Here is a 20,707-nt window from a genome sequence, read left to right as displayed (position 1 = left end):
ACGCCAGCGCGCTGAAAGCTTGTTGATAAAGAGTGCAGTGACCATGAAGCAGCACGTCGGTACCGCGGTGATGACAGGCCGACAGACACGGTTCCCACACATTCACTCCTTCAGCCGCCAACCGTGACAGTCCTCTGTGCGCGCGTTTGTGTTTCTCAACTGTTTTGACTCCTAGGCTTTTCGTGAACATCTCACCCTTATGTTACAACCCATCAGGTGTCCAAACATCATACTCAAGCCAAAGTAACTTTACTTTAACATGACATTCATCGAGCTGAAGCAAAAACACAATCGTTCCGCTTAAAACTTTTAAAAAAAGGAACACTGAGAGTTTTAGAACATGACTTGGTATGGAAGCCTTTTTCAATTACTTTTCTCTGAAACTATATATACTATATATATATATATACTATATATATATATATATATATATATATATATATATATATATATATATATATATATATATATATATATATATATATATATATATGTATATATATATAAACTCTTCTTGTCACAAAACGCTACACGTTTAAAAGAAGTTGCAAAGACCCAAATTATCTGCCCTAAAAAATACAATTATTCAAGTTTGTAACCACATCAGTTTCTAAAAATGGATTTATGTTAATTGCATTAACAGTTGAAGAGTTACGTTAGTTGAAAAAGTGTCAACACTGGATCTAAAGCTCCAGAAATAAAGGGTTAAAGATCCAGTCATGACTTTAGCAAGAGCATCGAAGGAAAGTTGATGTTATTTCTAACGTCTTTGTGGAAGATTAACTAGTTTTTGCCTGAATAATAACCCCCCCACAACTCTTCGCATGGATTGTGGACTCATCATCATTGAGAAACTTTAGATTTAGGTTTGGATCATGCATCCTTTTAGAAGACCGGTGACATGTTTTGTCACATTTTTTCACAAGCTCACTATACATACAATATACTATTATATACACATAAAATACAATGTGATCAGTTCAGCACACACGACTGCAGCCGCCTCTCAAGAGGAACCAAACCCATTCACCAGTTTGCTCTGTTGGAGGGTTTTCTGGAGCATTTCTGCACAAATGATCTGTAAATGCTATCTCAATATCATCCACGTCTTCCAGGACCGGTGTGAACGCAGCGTCACAGCTAACAGCTATTTTCTTACTGCACTTCACTTGTGGTGACATAATGAACCTCTACGAGCCGTTCTCCTATTTTTCTCACTGCCATCTTTCTTTGTTCACTAATCTGGAAATGATAGTGTTTCTCTTTATAATGCAATAAATTCAAAAGTATTGAGTCGTCTGCAAACATGTGAATCTTTTCAGGGTGAACCATAAACAGCATCTGCAGATGAAAGAATTAACCTGCACAGCTTGTTCATTCATGCAGACAGACTTTCTCACACTGATGATCTTTGCACCATAAGCACGGTTGTCACAAAATTCATCTCATAATTGTGAAAATTATCCTCCTGCCTGGTTCTGAACAACAAACAAGGAGAGCACGAACTCTTTTGTTCAGAAAGCGTACTCTTCTTTTCATGTTTTTTTGTTTTTTGTAGTCAAAAAGCTTCGAAAGAAGACATAAAAAACCTCTGATTATGAGTTCAGGGGTAAATGTCGTGTTTGTTTGACACCTGGGAGGAGCTAACGCTTCCCAGCATGCATGTGACGGTTGAGCTGCTGTTCTCCGTCATAACACATCAACAAGCCCTTGAGGCTGTTGTTGTGGAGGGGTTGGATCTCGGGTGGGGGCAGGCTGCGTGTCCAGAAGGTGGCCCTGACATCCCTCCAGACTCCACTCAACATTACTCATTCACTCTTGTTGCCATGGCAGCCAAGTATAAACAAACTGCTCTGATGTAGAAATCTTTTTCTTTTTTTGTTGTCATTTGGAAGTTGGAGACTGGAGTTCTGTTGAAATTTCGGACCCTCCGGGAAGCTGGAGACACGTGAGAAAGCAGAGTAGAGCGGATGATGGAGATACTCAGTGGGGGAATGTTGAGATTTTTAAAAAGCACAGTCCCGCATGGCCACCGTGTGGGATCCCAAAGACTTCACCAGCAACTCCCACACGTGCACACCCTGTCAGGTGTTTTTTCCACGCATTTGTATAAAAAAAACCTAGAAGACAATGGTGACATGTTGCGTTATTAAATAGATATTGCGAGGCTTCCCAAACGCATGTTAGGGGCTGTGTAACAAAGGGGCAATACCTATAAAATGTGTGGGATACAAAATCCCCTCTTTTGATTAAGGTTGTGTGCCACTACGTACATTTTTCGCATTTCCCACGTATAACATTCCAGTCTTTCGTGATACATGTATTATATACGTAATTCATAAGTGTTTCTTTGGTTTGTCAGTCTTCAAAGTGCACAGATGTCTATAGAGGGTTTCCGCTGACGGGTCTTTACGTGAATTCTTGAAGTTTTGAAATTTTTGAGCTGTTCAAAATTGTTGGTTGGTTGAGAATTACGCAGTTTTTGCTAGACGCATGAGCAAATTTGTGGCTTTCGATGATCGTTCCACGTATGTCTGACGGACTTGATTTTATGATTTTATATTTCATAAACGCCGCACGTATCACGTCTAAATTACGTAATTGATGCACGAATCGCAAATGAATTTGGTTCCTTTGAATGACGCGTTCTTTGCGTTGTGTCTTACTTTGTTTGTGGTTTTAATGTGATTCATTCATGATATATCTTTGAAAATGTTGCATAAAAAAAACAACCTTTCTTACTTTTCCCACGTATAATCACGTATGACTTATTTTCATCCGTATAATAATAATATACACAAAATATACCTAGTGGCTGCCTTCATATCCACACAAATATTCAAAAAACTAGCTTGTGTCTTGGAATTTCTCCTCCCCGCTGGGTATTTGGATCAGGCGATTTCCAGATTCGGATGGACGAAACACACCTGCCCTCGTATTTTACAAACCCAGCATAGGAGTGCGTCTCCACGGGGACTCGTGTCCATCCAACACCCCAAACTTTGGGTGTCCGGTCAAAGCTGGAGTCTCCCCTGTAGGCTTATCTTTCTGCCTCTATTTTGAACTGCAGGTCTGCTGAAAGCATTTGAGTTTCCGTGTGTCCAGGTCTTCCTCTGACGGCTCCATCTGGAGAAGTGGGATTAACTGTTATCTGAGGGGGTCTGTCTCTGCTTTAGCTGCCTCTTTGACAAGATTGATCCCCTCAGGTTCTCCCCAAACCTTCCTCTGGTCCGCCTGTTACACTCTGACTCAAGAAAATCTCATTTCTTCTTTCTTATCCCTGAGACCAAACATTACTTTCCCTCATTGTAAGTAAACATCCAGGCACATCGTGGTCGTCCTTGAGCTGTAATAATAAATCACAGGCGGCAGGTCTGTTCAGGAGTGTGCGGCCGGATTGATTCTGCAGCACCGACCCCGCTGTTTCTGCACAAAGCAAAAGAAGCGCAACCACAAACTCTAGGCTGTGTAGTAATCATATGTTTAAACCTCTTGAGTTGATTCTTTGTTTTTCTTTTTTTTTCCTTCGCTCTTTTAAGATCATGACCTGGGGATTACCTGCAAGCAAAAGTGTGTATCCTCAGCTCATAACATCAGTGCAGGATTACCCAGAGCTCAGACTCTGTCACACTCTGGAGTCTTTGATAAGCCCTTGTTTTCAGTTCTGGGTAATGCGCGTCTGAAAGGTTTGCATCGAGCATGGGCTTTTGCTTAAAACAGGATTCCTGGAAGAAAGTGGTGGTGGGGGCAGTAGGAGGAGACATCACATTATGGGGGGCAACAAGGGCAATCTGTGCTGTAGTTGCACTTCACCCCACGCCCACCCGCCTTTAATAACAAACTGTGTTTGGGGGTTCAAACATGAGTTCTGCAGTCCTGCATCCATCGTGCATCCACTGTGCATCCACTGTCCATCCATCGTGTATCCATTGTGTATCCAGAACGCAACCATCATGCATCCATCTAGTGTCCATCATGCATCCATCATGCTTCCATCATGCATCCATCTAGTGTCCATCATGCATCCAACATGTGTTCATCATGGATCTATTTTGCATCTTTCTCGCATCAACTGTGTGCCCATCGTGCATCCATTGTGCATCCACCATACATCCATCATGCATCCACCATGTATCCATCTACTGTCCGTCATGCATCTGTCATGTGTCAATCAAGTCTCAATCACCGTTCAATATGTCTCCATCATGTTTGTGTCAAACATCTATCATGCGTCAATCATGCATCCATCACGTGTCCATCATGCAGCTATCGTGTTTTCATCAGGCAACCATCATACTTCCATCATGCATCAGCCATGCTTCCAGTCCAACAGAACCACCTAACCTGAACTTTCTCTTCCAGGTCTTCAACCTTTTCAAAGGCATCATGAAGTTTTCTTTTGAGATAAGCAATGGTTATGGGCTTTTATTTCAGTTAGGAGTTAGAAAAAAAACTTTTTATTATTTATCATAAAAATGACAAAAACAGTAAATCACGGAAGTGATTAATTGGCTTTATAGTCAGAAAATTTTAAAGGTACACATATTTCAATACTACAAATGATTGCTGTTTCTTTTTCTGGTTTTCATCAAGTTTTTGTCAAATGTGAATTTCAGGAGTTAACTTTTAAACATTAAGCCACGCGAATATTTAAATATTCATACAATTTCCCATCATGTTTTATTTGTTTTGCAGTGTGAGGTAATTTCTATGAGATCAGCAGCAGTCCTGAAGGTTATTCAAACACACTTTATTTTCTAGTAAAACAAAATAAAAAAACAACCCCGCTCCATTCCTGCAGATCCTGCAGGACAGAGTCACAATCTTGTTCTTCCTACAGTCAGACATGTGTTTGGCTCTTCACTCAAACCGTCCTCTTACTGCTGAGTCAGAAAAGTTTCAATCCCTGCTCTCAGTCACATCATTGAGTCTTAATGGAAAAGCTCAGTTCAGGTTACGAAAAGATTGTTTCTCCTAAAAAACTGAAAAGAAAAAAAACAGTTAAAGACTAACTGATGAATACTGTGTTTTTGGTGTTTTCAACTTGTTCTTGTGGTGGTTTTTTTTCTAATGATAGTGGACATATGTATGAAGAAAATTAATCCTAAAATCATATTTCTGAGTATTTCTTTTTTCAAATCACTGCGAATTGGGATCAAATGAAAAAATGACGTTTGAAAAAGCTTGTAGCGGTGTAGCTACCAGCTTCCCGCTCCGCTCCATTCTGATGCATCCACTTGTAGATGACTAGATCCATGTACGTCTTTGTTTTCCTCGTCAAGCTGGCATCTAGCTCACAGCTCTCAGTCATGGATGATGGGAAGAGTGGGTAGGCTTACTCCACACCAACATTCCCACCCACAACTCACAGGTGAATTTCTAATGAACTACTGCAGCCTTTAGGGGAAACTATAGAAGAACTTCATGGCTGAAAAAAATCCGGTTTTCCTCATCAACAGGAATGTAGGAACCAGAAATTTAAATGTTTTAATGGTTTGAACTAATCTGTTTCTAAAAATGAAGTTTTCTGACTTTGTAAAAGCTGGAAATTAGTTTTAATATTGTTTATTGTCAATTATATCATGTAATTTTTTAGCATAATAATAGTTATTGATTTTCTTCACAACTTTACATTGCAGTTGTTATAATATGAACTGCTGTTCCTTGTTTTTTCAAAAATTATTGAAGGATTCCATGACAAATAAAAAAACATATTTAAAGTACATTTTTAATGGGATATTTATAATTGAAGTTATTTGTAATACACACTAAAATAAAAACAAATATCACTCTTCTAGTAAGCTGGTTTTATTGTGATTTTCCTTATATTGTAAGGATTTTACTGGCTTTTGCTTTTATGCGCAGTGTCCAAACGTTTTGTTAAGTCATATTATTATTATTAATACTATATGGCTAACAATAAATTTCTTTCATAAATTCTATGTAAATTCTATGTAAATTATTATTATTGTTGTTTCTAATAGTTTCTGCTTCTTCTTCTTGTAACAATCACTGATTAACTTCCAGTATAGGAAGTCATCCTCCTAAAAAGTGTTTTTTATTATTTTTTTATGATTAATAATTATTTGCCTTGTCTCTTTTCTCGGAGATTCATTTAATGGTTTCACTTTTTTCCTGTTAAAAATAAAAGCGTGTGCGTGATTCGTAGAAGAGTTACGGTAAAAAGTGGTTTCCAGTGATGTTGCGTTCACTGTCTGTCAGACAATTAAATGTTAGCCATTTGACTATGAAATTAGACCTTTTAAATTTGATGTATTCGGTTTAAAATGATTGGGGGGGGGGGTATAAAACGCATAGATCAGTTTTCTGGGACACTGAACGAAACTCTGTTGATACATATGCGTATATTTCGTGAGAAATATACACTTTCAGATGTTGTCAATCGCTTTTAGCAATCATAAATGTATGTCTGTGTTACTGTTTTAGTTGACGTGTGTTTATAAGTTTCTTTTTGTGGTTTATAAATCGTAAATGTGTGTTTTTTTTACAAGCGCAAACTTTTCTCCAACTTGGACCGGAGGCGCTCCTGAAGGCACCAAAAAGTCGGAGTTTAATTAGTGGAGTTGCGGCTGTGAGTTCAGCTCCCAGTCCGTCTGTGGGAGCGTCTCGCCGATGACCAGCTGAAACCGCCCCACGGCGTTGCGGGGGTGGGGAGTCCACGATTCTCGACTCGGGATCCAGGGGGGGGGGAGATCATCATGGGATTTGAGCTGGACCGCTTCAAGGGGACCGTGGACCCGGACTTCAAGTGCAACTTGTGCAACAAAGTGCTGGAGGAGCCGCTGACGACGCCGTGCGGCCACGTCTTCTGCTCCGGCTGCGTGCTGCCCTGGGTCGTCCAGCAGAGCAGCTGCCCCGTCAAGTGTCAGCGGGTCTCCGCCCGGGAGCTGAACCACGTCCTGCCGCTGAAGAACCTGATCCTGAAGCTGGAGATCAAATGCGACAACCACGCCAGAGGCTGCGATGCGGTGGTGAAGCTGCAGCATCTGGCCGAGCACGCGGAGACGTGCGACTTCTCCCCGGCCAAGTGCCGCAATAAGGGATGCACGGAGGAGCTCCGCCTGCGGGACTTGGACGCCCACATGCGGGAGACGTGCGACTACCGGCCGGTGGGGGTCTGCGACAGCGGCTGCGGCTTGGTGCTGACCCTGAGGGAGCAGAAGCTGAAGAGCCACTGCTGCGTGCGCGCCTTGAAGGCGCACAACAGCGCGCTGCACTGCAGGCTGATCATCCTGGACCGGGAGTGCAAGAAGCAGGCCATCCGGGCCAACCAGCGGGAGAAGGCGCTGCTGGGACAGCTGTCCGCCGTGCACGGGGAGCTGCAGACGACGGCGCTCAAGTACCAGAAGAAGTTCACCGAGTACAGCGAGAGGATCGACTCCCTGACCAGAACCGTGGCTTCCTCCTGCCAGGTGAGTCAGACAACTTTCTGAAAAGACCCACTCCAATGAAAATTCAGCTTTTGATCACGTTCTCGTGGCGTTCTCCCAATGTATTATGAAGACAGTAAAGATTCAAATGGCATTCCTCCTGGGTATCTTTTTTATTCAAATCGTTGTGAATCAGGAGCAGACGAAAAAAAAATGCAGTGTGTCAAACACAACCACTGTGTACATTTTGCGCAAATTGCACGGATGGAAAATCGGTCATATATGAAAAAAACTGGAAATAATGAGAAAAGAGATTTTTTTTACAGATGTACCACGAAGGAACCACATAAAACCAAGGAAGAAGTAGGAATAAACCAATCATACAACACGTAAATCAGTGTAGAACTGTGCGTGATTATTGCGCTGTTTATATATGATTCATTAGTGATTCTTATATAATTTTAATGTCATAAATTATGTGCAATATAAACAGGGGTCTTTTGGGGGCAATAAGCGAAATTAATTTGTGGGCCCTCCAACTGATCAGCAGCACCAACTAAACGCAACTGTTGTTGTAACATAAATGAGATCTCTCTATGAATACTTTTTGTGAATGTATTATTGTTGCTGATGAAGAATTGAATGCAGTTTATTGCCTGCATGCTGGATGCACATTTAGTGGTGCCAAACCAATTTTAAAAGGGCAAAGAAAAAAATATGAATGACAAATGTATAGATATATTTTTTAATGTAACATTAGGCACTCAACAAGCGACATTCACAAAAATCCAACTTATTAAAAACAGAAACTTAATAGCTAATCAAATAACGATAAAACAATCCAAATAAAGAACAACAGCTCAATGAGGGGGATTTTGGAAGGTCAAAGTCTTTATCAGTCGGAAAAGGACCTCTTTGCACTAAATCCATTCTTATTGGATTAGAGAGTGTGGTTGGCCATTCAGCTGGACCAATTGGATTTGATGTAGGTGGAATTTTGGATCCAGTAGCTCCTCTTCTCTTGGAGCCTCTGGAACATAAGATACATAATTTCAACAAAAGCAAACAGTGAAAAGTCAAACCGTCCAATCAAATCTACAGAACAGTTTCTGTGACGCTGGAAGCAGAATGTTGGAAAGAAGTGCCTACACTTTTTTGTGTGTGTGTGCAAATGTATGACTGTTTTTTAAATATTAATGAAACAATAAGTTTGATATTGGTTCTACATTGGCCTGATTTGAACTGACCAGCAGCAGCATCAACGTTTTCCCTTTCAACAGAAGATGTGGTGACAGGAGTTTCTTCTGCAGCTAAAAAAACCCAACAATTATTAGTATACAATAATCAATGATAAAGCTAATAAAATAACTATAGTAGAATACTACTAATATTTTAGTGGCTCATTTAAAATCTGTGTGCAGGTTTTTCACCATTTTATGATCTTTTTATATATTTATGAGAGATATATTGGTCGATTGTGTATTTGCACATGGTCATATTTATTTATGCAATTATGAACAATTTGGGGCTCCATACTCTTCAGCTGCTGTTTATGAAAAAAAGGGGTTATGCAGAAACTGTTCTTTTAAATTACCGTAATTTCCGGACTATAAGTCGCACCGCAGTATAAGTCACACCAGCCCAAAAATGCATTATAAAGTAGAAAAAAACACAGATAAGTCGCACTGGACTATAAGTCGCATTTTAACTTTCACAACCTTATATGACACAATCATAGCAGACTGTTTATCTAATAATTTCACAGTAATTTTTTCTCAAACTTATTTATTTATGCCTTTCATGAAGCATCATTGGCTAACTAATACTCTGTTTTCATCCTGTATTTGTAGAAACAGTTTTCACTTTTATTGCATTTCTGAATCTATGAAATCATTGGAAAATAGAATATTATGTTGTTAGCCTTCAAGATCTTACTGTAAAAAAAGGTTTGCTGATTCTCTGAGTCACTTAACATCCTCTTAACACTTAACATACTTCATATATCAAATTGACCCAGGAACATCATCTCTGTTCCTCACAAATGAACATAACAGGAGGGTTAACAATGTATTTATTTCAATTTATTTCTAATATAAGTCGCTGCGGAGTATAAGTCGCACCCCTTGCCAAACTATGAAAAAAAGGGCGACTTATAGTCCGGAAAATACGGTACTTTACAAGCTATTAAAATGACCTGAGATTCCATCTTCAGTGATGTCAGGAACATCTTGGGGTGTGGATGCTACACCACCTCCAATACTTTTTGAGAGCAGAAGTAACTGTCTGCTGAGAATGATTTGTGCAAAACATCTTCATTATGTAGAACCAAAACTGCAAAATACAAATGAGAAATAAATGTAGCCATTTATAAATAATAAATGTGAACAATAATTTGAGTATAAGTGGAAATATAAGCATTTATACACTTCTTTATCTATTATTTTGTATGTTCATAATTTTAAAATTAGTACATTTATTTTGTTTGTCATTCATAAATGAGAACCTTTATTTCCTTTTTGTATTTGGCAGCTTTGATTCTCCATATTTCATGCCAATGCAAGATTTTAAGACACACATTATTGAAAAAGTCAGACTACCTGACTTGCCATAACAGAGTAACAGCAGTTTTTATACTGACATAACCGGAAAATGCAGAACGCATTAATGTGTTAGCAAAACAATAAAACAATACGATAACATGAGTTCAAACATTTATCAGCCACCATACCGTTATCATTATTTACTTTTCTCTGCTCTCCACCGCTTTGGAAGGTCATGTCCCACGTCTACTTGGAAACTTGGGTATAAGAATTATTTTCGAGTTTTCCATTGGAAATTACGACAAACGGGGTCGTTTATGTGCAAACTTGACCTCGAATCGACAAGTATTTTACGTAAATCGCGCAGCTGCATAGAAAGGCAGGATAGTATAAAAATACGGCCCCCAACATCCTCCAAACTTACCTTGTGATTGATGTTGAAGTTCTTCATCTTTTTTCAGCGCCTGAGTGATAAAGACTCTTTGGCATGATGTCTTGTGGTCGCTTTGATCAATGTGACGAATGTGCTCGTAAATGCACACTGTGCCAGGCTCAGACGCAATGATGTTGACCAATCGTTGCTAAGAGTGGCGTAACGTCAATATTTGGGTTGCCAGATTGGTTGAGGTGTGTTGACGGAGGGGGATCATTAAATTGCAGGCAACATTCTTTTGCACAATATTTAGAGCTCACGTTGGTACGGAAGTGCTATGAAATGGGTTGCCAGATTTGGGCCTTTTTTTTTTCCCACCACTTCAGGGCCCTGGTGGTGACGGCGGGGCCCTACGGCTGCGTAATTTGCATATAGGGAGGGCCGGCCATGAATATAAAAGTCATGCATAGGTGTGGGAAAAGTTTGTTACGTGGAACAGCCGTGGAAAGCCAGGAATTTACCTACGCATTTGCAAAAATCACGCACATTTGCGCAAGATTTAATTAATTGTGTATAAACTATGTAAAATAGGTGTAATTGCCGCTTTGCAGAAGCTATGTTCTACCTATATAAACAACATTTCTTTTAGATTAAATAGACATAATCATAACTGAAAATCTAGTGGGAACGTTCTTAAAACTGATCAAAAGATAATCAGAGTGGGACTTAAAGTAAAAGTTAAAACACATTTAGTTTCAGCATAAAAGATTGTGTTTTGGTGAAAGTCCCCTTAAACTGTTTGACGAGGACCTTTACAGGCTGTAAAATATCCCTCCCAGCGTGCTTTGGGCCTCTGTCCGCTTGTTTGTCTCAGATGGAGTCTAACCTTCCTGGGCTCTGCTTGTTCGGAGGGCAAAGACGCGGTCTGATTTGTGACATGGGTGTCAGCTGTGCCTCTGGCCAGCTGGCGGTGGATGGGGGGAGGGCCAAATATTTACTGCAGTTCTGCACACAGCGGGCCCCAGGTCCCAGTTTGAGAACCTTCCCACAAGTGGCATGTTCCAGGTACTCACTTACCTTCCATCATCACAACTGCGACTAGAAAACCTTTTCCTTTGGAGTGTTTGCTGAAGGCTTTAAACAGCTGAGAAAGTGCTTTCAGCCTGAAACGAAAAAACAAAATAAATGTAAAGTAGGTAGGTAAAAAAGACATTTCAACACTGAGGACAGCTACAGAAAAATAAAAGCTTTAACGTTCAAAATGTTAAGTTAGCCCAAGCGTATATAGAAAAAGTCAAAAGATGCTAATAATCGTCTCAAAGATATATATTTACTTAAAATGTTGTATAGCTCAGTAATGTCAAGAACAGGGGGGCACACGCTTTTGTGGTGTGCGAGCTAATTTTATATACCGTATATATAGAATTCAGGTAAATTTTCTGATTGTGATTGAAATAAATAAGGACAAACCCCATCAACAACAACTATTCTGATTCTGTGAAACCAATTTGTTTTGCTGAATTTTCTTTATATATGTCCTCCATCATCAGAAAAACGCCACAAAAACTTGATAAAAACACCAAAAACACCATTTTTTTGTGTTTCTTCCGTCAGGTTCAACCCTTCTAACCTTAGCTGTAGAGCCACGTGGTTAAATGTGTAACGTCACTCCGCTCTTTTCAACATATCCTGTGCGTATTTTAGAAACATAAAAGCACAGCAATTCAGTTCATGTAAATCTGTGTGACAAGGCTGATGTGCTGCTATCAAATGAACTGTAACTGGATATGCTGGAGCCCAGCAGGCTTCATTATATCAGAGTGAGCGGTTCCACCATCAGCCCGCATCAGTGCATTTGATGCACAATTTACCAGTCTACTGGAACACATTTAGCTAAAAAACGGAGACCATAATGAAACCACGGAGCAAAAAAAAAGACAAAAAAAAATCTGAAAGAGAGCGAGGGGCTTACATAAAAGTGGGGTTGGAGATGTAAAAAGTAAAGAAAGAGCTCTTGTTCAACTCTCTTTACGTAACGATGTGCGTTCTTCTGTAAATATGTCTTGGACAGTCTTAAGCCTGGTTTCAGTCTGGCCACTGCAGCCGTTCTACAACAGCACTGACTCAGTTCATGAACTGCTTCCAAACATGCAGTCTGATTATCCTCAGCATAGTCTCTTCTGACGTAACCCAGAAAAGGCTGCTCAGACCATATCATCTTCAAGGCTCATAGTACCTCATACAATTATAACGTTCAGTTTGGAAATTTATGAATTATTTAAACATTTTCAGCTTTTGTCAGCTATCCTACATCTGACATTTGAATTTTTTATACATTTGACTAGTATCTGAACTTCTTTTCAGCTAAGAAACGGAATATATTTAGCATTTCATTTAGCGTTTAACCTTAGTGTGTTTTTACCATTTTGTTCCTTAAACAGCTCAAAGAAAAATGGAAAAGCTAATGTCTTTAGAGATGGGGAAGCGATGCAAATCTGTTGAATCATGCTCCAGGCTTTGTCTGTCACAGCTCTATTCCAATATATGAAAGACTTGGTTCCGGCCAAGTACAAACGGCAATTAACAATTTCTCAGTTGACACTTTTGTGTTTTGAAAACAACGCTACCCATAAATCACTACCAAATTCGAGTCACCGATCGATCAAAGTTCAACTGTTTGAGGTTTACCGCCAGTTTATTGGACACGTGATTGTTTGTAGAGCAAGAGAACGAATTTAAAGATATGCATAGCGACACATAGACGCGAGGTTTTTGACCGTGGAAGCCTCAAACGTGGGTTTACAGGAGTTTATATAGACTTTTCATTGAAAGTGGGTGCTTGTGTGTGAATGAATGTAGTTTAAAAGCCGCATTCTGGATGAGCTGGAAGTGTTTCCACTTGGCCAATACTATCCCAGTTTTTCACTACAAACACATTTCTTCATGGAAAAGTTTTGGACCTGATGATTCCAACCTGCTTTGACGTGTATTAGCAGGAGGAGTCCAGGTATTGATGCAAGTTGTAGTTATGTTCCTTTGAATGGCGGCTAGTTACCCTGCACCGACAGAACCTCTTCTGCTAGACAAGCCGGCAAATGTCAGCTTTCACTGGGTGTGTCTCTGAAATTTTGATGCAAACGGAAAAAAAGCCTCGACTGCGGGTTTTTGACGGATTTTCAGCATCTGCATGTGGCAGCCTTTTAAAATCTACTTGGAGGCAGATCGAGTGGACCAAATTCTGTGGAACAACTGACTGGACTTTCCAATTATAGAGCTGGAGCGTCTTCAGGGAGCTTGGAAAGGCAATAAAAACAAAGAAAAAACAAGTAAAAAGTCCGTATCCCTTCGCTCCCGGTTTGAGGCGCCGTCACTCTTTCCGTCTGCAGGAACATTGTTTTGATCACAAGGAAAACAAAACGGCTGTTGAACTTCAATATGAACAATTTGGTCCAATTTGAACAGGACATAAATATGTACAAATCTGACATCATCATAATTAAAAAAAAAAACACTTTTGTTTTAGTTATATTTAGCATTTGTGTTTCCTTAAACACAACAAGACAAACTCTTAATGTGAAAAACCTGCTTTTATTTTGTTGATTTTACTAAACATTCTATGTCTGAGCAGCAAACTGCTCCTTTTCCAATTAACTTTCCAATCAAAACTCTCTCATGTTTATTCTCAGGTCATTTCTACAGGGTCTAAAACATTATTTTGTGTTTTAATAGTAGTTTAAAAACAACAAAACCTGGATAAAAAGTGTCCATTTAGAAAGTTTCTTTGGGAATTAGGGATGACCTGATGACCTTTCAAATGCCTCTGATTAATAAGTGTCTGATCCAAGAAGCGTTTCTGTTTATCGGTTCCTTATTTAATTTGGTGTTCCTCAGAGTTCTAGACGTCTACATGCTTCTCTTTGCCCCATTAAACAATTAAACAAACGAAAAATAGATTTTTCTTCCCTAGAAGAATCATCTCTACTTTTGACTAATAACTTGTCTTATAGACTTCATTGGATGTCCTTTATATTTGTGCTTTGAAGTTGTGGGAAAGTAATGCTTCTCAGAGACGATGGGGTCGTGTTTCTGCTGCAGAGGTGTTGTGTAAATAGAAATGACATCACCTTATGTTTGGTGAAGGCAGCTCAGGAGTAGATCAGCTTCTTTTCCAGGTGATTGAAGCTCTACCAGATTGCTCACAGTTGTGGGGGACGCTGCCTCTGCGCTTCCTAAAGTCCAACTCTGATCATCTTTTGATTATAATTATGCCGTTTTTAGCCAAAATCAAAAAACCTGCATTGCTATCCTAGGCACTTTAACATTGGGAGTTGGGTCATCTAGACCCACTAGACAGTGCGCTGAACCTTTTTTCTGCAATGATTTGTGATCATTCACAGTAACTCAAAGTTTAGATTTCCTTTTTGTTTGCACAAATGGTTTTCACCGTACAATCAGATCGTACTTGATCAGATCGTACTTGGCCCTTTTTAACTTTCAGCAAAGGATCTCATAGATACAATTATCACTTTAAATCTTGACTATTTAATGACTATTAGACATAACTATAAACCAAAGGCTTCCCATTGCCATGGATCTATAAGGAACTATATGCATCCCTATCAAAATAAAATAGACCTGAAAACAGTCAGAACAATTGCTGACCATGACTGTTTTTTTCTAATTACCAATAAAATCATTCTGCTATTATCGTCTGAAACTGATACTGGTGCTAAAATATCGCCCCAACCTTACTCATAACCTCAACCTAACATTACCGGTGAAACAAAAAAAGTGAGCAATATTAGATCTATCCAGCAGTAAAGTTTCGAGCCAGATTCCAGCTCAGACGAGGAAAACAAAGACGTACATGGATCTTTTTGTCTGCAAGTGGATGCATCAGAATGGTGGTTCTAGGCGTGCCGATTGCAGAAACTGCGTCTCAAGTACAAGCTTTGTCAAACTGCTTTTTTCTTGTCTCCTGATTCACAATGGCTCGAATAAAGAAATACTCAGAAGTGTCTTCTTTTTTTTTTACAGAATCTTCTTTATATGTGTCCTCCATCATCAGAAAAATGCCACAAAAACTTGATAAAAACACCAAAAACACAATTTTCATCGGATTGGGTCTTGATGAGGCCTGTGTTTTATCCGTCAAGTTCAACCCCTCCATCAAGTTCAACCCGTCCAACCCTTGCCGCGGTGACAGTCACTGCTGCGGCCGCTATAAGTCTAAAGCATGTGTTGCTAATGGTGCCGTGACATTACGCAGGAGCGGGCCATTCCACCGTGACCTGACACGCTCACGGCGGTCTTTTCAGCCTTCATGGCTAAAATACATGCCAATAGGGTCTGCTTTATATTTAGACCGTCTATTTCGCAGCATGCTGGAGAGGCAGCTGACATCATGACATCATGTCACCTCATAATTCCCCTCTAAGCACCGCTTAAAAACCCAGATTAGGAGGCTGACTGTGAGTTTCCCCCCCAGAGGTTTTCATGTCGACTTGCTCTCTGTATGAGGTCGGCTGATGTATTCATTTCCATACAACAACAATTCTGGAGAGGAAAGAGCTGCCGGCTCTCCTCTGCGTTCCATCATTTCTGGATTTTTTTTGGCCGACTAAGCCGCAGAGTTGGGATCCATTATCGGGAAACTTAAGTAAGCGAATATTTGCCATAAAATTGATAGTTGTTATTAACTGTCGGTGCACTTTATGACTGGATTTCAGCTCAAAATACAGCTATCAGTTTGTCCTCATGCTATTCAAATTCAAACTTGGGCAAACCAATCATTATTTGTTTCTTTTTGACTTAATTTTTTTTTTGCTTAAAGTTTACAAACGGATCAAATAAAGGCTATTAAAACCAAACATTTCTTTTTTTCTGCAGTGTAAATCAAAAAACCTCGAACCTGGGCCTCAGCTGCTAATATTGATAAGTATGGTGGTTATGGAGCCACTGTTTCCATCTCTTCAGTAAGAAAAGTAGTGATTGACTGACCTTCAAATGACATCATCACTTAATTAGCATGTTATTTGCAAAGAGACTTGAAGGGCAAATAAGAGGAAAAACAAAATTTGAACATGATTAACAGTATTCTCTTTTGTCCAGGCTTGGGACGGGCAAAAAACATTTTTGGTGGAGTTGCTTTTTGGTGGAGCTGGATAGCGAGCCATTTTCGTTGCACTTGCAATGTTAGGTTTTGGGTGTGAGGGGCTGTAAACTAGAGGGAGAAAGCTTACGCAAATGGGTTACGAGAAGTTGAGGCGGGGTTGCTCCCCACCAACAGTCCCTTATTACCCGGAGGTGAATTTCACATTAACTCCTGCCGCTTTGCAGAAAATGTCCTTAAAAATGACAAGTTTTTAAAATTGTAACTAAATACAGCATAATCATACCGGAACTCTTTGACGGTGTACGCCGGGCATGTCCAAAGTCCGGCCTGTGGGCCAAAATGCGGCCCACAAATTTCTACCGGCTCGCAGGTTCCTGAAATAAATAAAATGGAGCCCCAGCACTTCCTTAATACTTTGTGTACAATTTCTTGATTGTCATTGGATAAATTCCGTCAAAAATTGTTATAAACCTGTAGCAACACTGTCACAGGGCTTTTCTATGACACTTTCTAGCTCATTTACAGATTTGTTTCTCCAATCTCAACCACAGTGGTTAGTACTTCTGAATGAGCATTTAATAATAAATATGTAATATTTTATGTGAACCCAGTTTTAATTTTGACCAAAAGGTTTTCTTTTTTTCCATTGTTGTCATTTTATTTTTCATCTTGAAATACGAAATTCACAGTAAGTTTGGCACAAATGTTTTTAGATGTATTTCTGTTCTATGGGAAGAAATGAAAAGTATTCCACTGCAAAAAAAACTGTTCATTGATTAGTTTATTTGCATTTAATGATATCTAAATGATTCAAAGAATGCATACCAATTGGCTGTCCCTTACACATTTACACCTAACAAAATCTGGGCCTCTATGCAAAAGGTTCTGGCAACCCAATCAACATGAATCCACTGATTCCCATGCGGACAAAAGCGACTTTGCACAGATCTGCAAAGTATGTTGCACTTTTCTCTGTGACAGAATGCGCTGGAATTATTTTAGCTTGACGGTTGAGAAGTTACGCTAGTTTGAAAAAAAGACGACATTGGCCCAAAACGCCTTAACACCCTTTAATGCTCGGTGGTTAATGCAATCATTTATCTGCGTGTCAAAACCAAAAATCCTTCATCCCTCAGTGAGGACATTTTGCGGTTTAAAAAGGGAAGTAGCTTCTAGTTGAAAGCAAACATGTACAGAATCTTTGATTTTGGAACTTTTTAGATCAACAGTTGCAGGTTTTCAGTGTTTTTCTCGTCGTAAATACCGTTATTTATACATTTTTATTTACTCCAGAGTAGGGATGGGTATCGTTAAGGTTTTGACGGTACTACTACTCTTATTGATACTGCTTATTAGGGGTGTATTGGCAAGAGTCTGGCGATGCGATACGAATCCCGATACGTGCCCCGCAATACGATACATATCCCGATATTTTACCAAAACATATTTTCTTTTTTTTAAATATGACTTTGAAAAAACTACCTTAATTTCAATATGTCTTCCATTGTAAAAAATGGTCAAATTCAGTTTATTTAATGATCACAATGTTAAGCACTGCAACTGTAAGTTGCTTTTACCACAGCAAATTCATAGTGCTTTTATTTTGGTAACTAAAAATATAGGTAAGGAAAAGTCAACATTGTTTGATTTCCACAATAAAATATGTTTAGTATAAGAAAAAACAAAGAATGAATGACCCCTAACCAATAAGTTTCTATTGGGGAAATAAAATGCTGTTTATTTTCAACATTGCTTAATGCAGCTTCTCCAATGCTTAGAAACGGTTCAGGAGCCTGAATAGTGCTTCAAAAATAGAGGGGGGGGGGGGGCACTGATTCTTCCCAGAAACAATAAAGTGTTTATGATGAGGCAGCATGACAGCACAAAGGACAGTTGCTTTAATGTGACAAAGGTGCTTTGTTTGCATATCAATTTGCTCTGCTGCTGCAACATTGCAGCCACGCTTCTCACTTGGTAAGTAAACTCACGTTGATCGCCATGTCGGCCTTATTTCAGAGCGTTGTACACATCCCTCTGATCGATCAGGTCACTAAACTAGAATCTATTGCTGGGAGGTTCTGCAGAACTTTAGCCCGCTTTGCTGAAAGCATTTAGCCGATGCTAAGTGTATTAGTCGCTGTGCAGCTGCACTGCTTCTATGGTATTTATCTGAGCCGCTAAAAAGCACAGTATTCTGCGTTATAATATGTTACTGGCAGCAACATGGCACAGAGTTTCTGTTTGTAAAAACGAGTAAAAACTAAGTAGTTCATGTCTCATAACAACAAAACAAGCTGCCACTGGCTGCAGTCTTACTGTTGTCTTGTGTGGTGTGGAGCTGCTCTAAGATGCTCCTTGTGCTCTGCTGCCAACTAGCGGTCGGAGGGTGAAGTGGAAAACAAGAGTCAGACACTAAGGGACGCTCAGAAATTATTAGAGAAATATTGACCTGACAGAATTTTGAATCGATACGAATATATATCGCGATATTCAGCTAAATCGATTTTTTCTTACACCCCTACTGCTTATTGATCCGCTATTTTAACGATACTCTTATCGATACTTTTTGAGGACGAAAAATAAATAAATAACAAATGAAGAACATAAAGTGTTTTATTTCCTCATTATGCAACAAAACATTTTACTTTATAAATTTTTACAACTTGAAAAGTGAAATACATGAAAAAATAAGTTATTCAAAGAAAAATAAACAGCAATGTTTTGACATATTGCAAACAAAAATAAACAGCAATGTTTTGACATATTGCTGTCATGATGTAAATATAAAACAAATTGAATAAATGTTTGAGTTCATAAAATCATCCTAGAGAAAGTCTGCTTCAACTCCCTCTGACTTGGTGAGTTTAAAAATTGTAGATAACGTTTATATCTTGTGGGACACACAAAAAAAGTGACTTCTCCACTCCAGTACGGATAGCAGAACTGTTGAGGTCAGATCCTTGACAATACTGCAGTCGTACCCAATACTGGGGCTCGGTACCCATCCCTACTTCAAAGAATCGTATTCTAAAAACGTTATTTTTGTGTCTGTGTGTCTACAGGAGGACGAGCCTCAGACCCTCACGGTCGTCCTCTTGCGTGAGGCCGGATCTCTTGGATTTAACATCGTGGGAGGACGGCCGTGCGCGGTAGGTTGAAAGGCCTTATCCCGGCTGGCTCACCTTTCCCCATCAATAGTCGGATGGCAACCCGAGAACGACCAGCACATTCTGACAGACTCACAACACGCACCGACCACCCCACCGGAATGTGTTTTGCAGTTGGCTGAACTGTTCCAGAGTTTGTCTAATAGTCTGCTTGAACATGTTTGGCTTTACAGATAGAATAAAACAAACCCTATAATTAGTTTTACAAGAGTTAAATCTGGGGTTATGGCTCCAACCGCACTTGTTTGGTCTCTAATAAGGGGATTTTGGTGGTGATATAAACACTAGAGAACGACTCTTTATCCCCGCCTGAACTTTCACAGCCGCTCTGTTTCCGAGCCCGAGGCCACGAGGTAAAAGTCATTAATGATGCCACATGCTCTGCTGACTGAAAGGCTGAAAGTCTCTCAGCAGCAGTAACATCGTTTCCCTTCCGCCCCACACACTTTTCCTCTGTAGCGGGGCTTCGGCTTTAAGGCGGTGGATGAGCCACTCTCTGATGGCCATGTTTTTTGATTTGTTATCCTCCTAGTTGTTACTCATCATACAGGAGATCTCCTTTCATGTGGTGTTTGTGTGGATTAAAGATGAGCTGTTGACATTTTTTGGTTCCCACTTCCTCGATATTAACTAACTGTTCAGATGTTGAGCCCCTTTCCACCTTGGTTCCACACAATGGTGATAAGAGAACTGGATCAAGCTGTGCAAGTCACATGCACTCGGTCGACGGGTTGATCCATACGGGTTCTGTAGGTTTTTGGTTGTCCGGGCCCATTTAGGGCTGTAGACAGGAGCGCTGGTGTGTTTTAAGGTTGAGGCTTGTACAGCTACTTCAAGGACGACGATTGTCGTACGTGTGATAAATGTATCGTGAAGTATTTGTAAGGAAAATGTAAGCTACACACACTTATAGCGTACGGGTGACGCTGTCGTACAGTTCGTCACACTCTAGTCATTAGTAAGGTGCGATCACTTAAGTGCTTGAGTGCCCGTAAGTTGCCCACACAAGCTACGCTCTGAATGTCTACTTTCATAGATTCTAACAGTCAGACTGTGTACAAGGACATCTTAAACCACACGAACGGGCTCCTTCAGGGGGAGGTTGAAAAATTAAAAATCAA

The 20,707-nt window shown here is 39.8% G+C and overlaps 1 protein-coding gene across 4 annotated transcripts in view; it reads left to right on the top strand.

Annotated features, from left to right (window-relative positions):
• The first annotated feature begins 6,556 nt into the window (after window positions 1–6,556).
• pdzrn3b (PDZ domain containing RING finger 3b) overlaps window positions 6,557–20,707 on the top strand; it is a 114,234-nt gene continuing 100,083 nt past the window's right edge. For 2 of the 4 annotated variants that reach the window (XM_023955095.2, XM_023955094.2), the window contains exons 1-2: window positions 6,557–7,433; window positions 19,482–19,568. In XM_023955095.2, the coding sequence (XP_023810863.1) occupies window positions 6,720–7,433; window positions 19,482–19,568 (801 nt within the window). In that variant the 5' untranslated portion in view covers window positions 6,557–6,719. The remainder of the gene's footprint in view (window positions 7,434–19,481; window positions 19,569–20,707) is intronic. The other 2 variants (XM_078947522.1, XM_023955096.2) reach the window with 1 other exon arrangement.

Source organism: Oryzias latipes, chromosome 5 (genome assembly GCF_053564925.1).
Source record: "Oryzias latipes strain Hd-rR chromosome 5, Olatipes_Hd-rR_3.1".
Lineage (NCBI taxonomy): Eukaryota > Metazoa > Chordata > Actinopteri > Beloniformes > Adrianichthyidae > Oryzias > Oryzias latipes.
The sequence above is the reverse complement of the archived record's forward strand: the minus strand, read 5'-3'. Positions and strand labels throughout refer to the sequence as shown.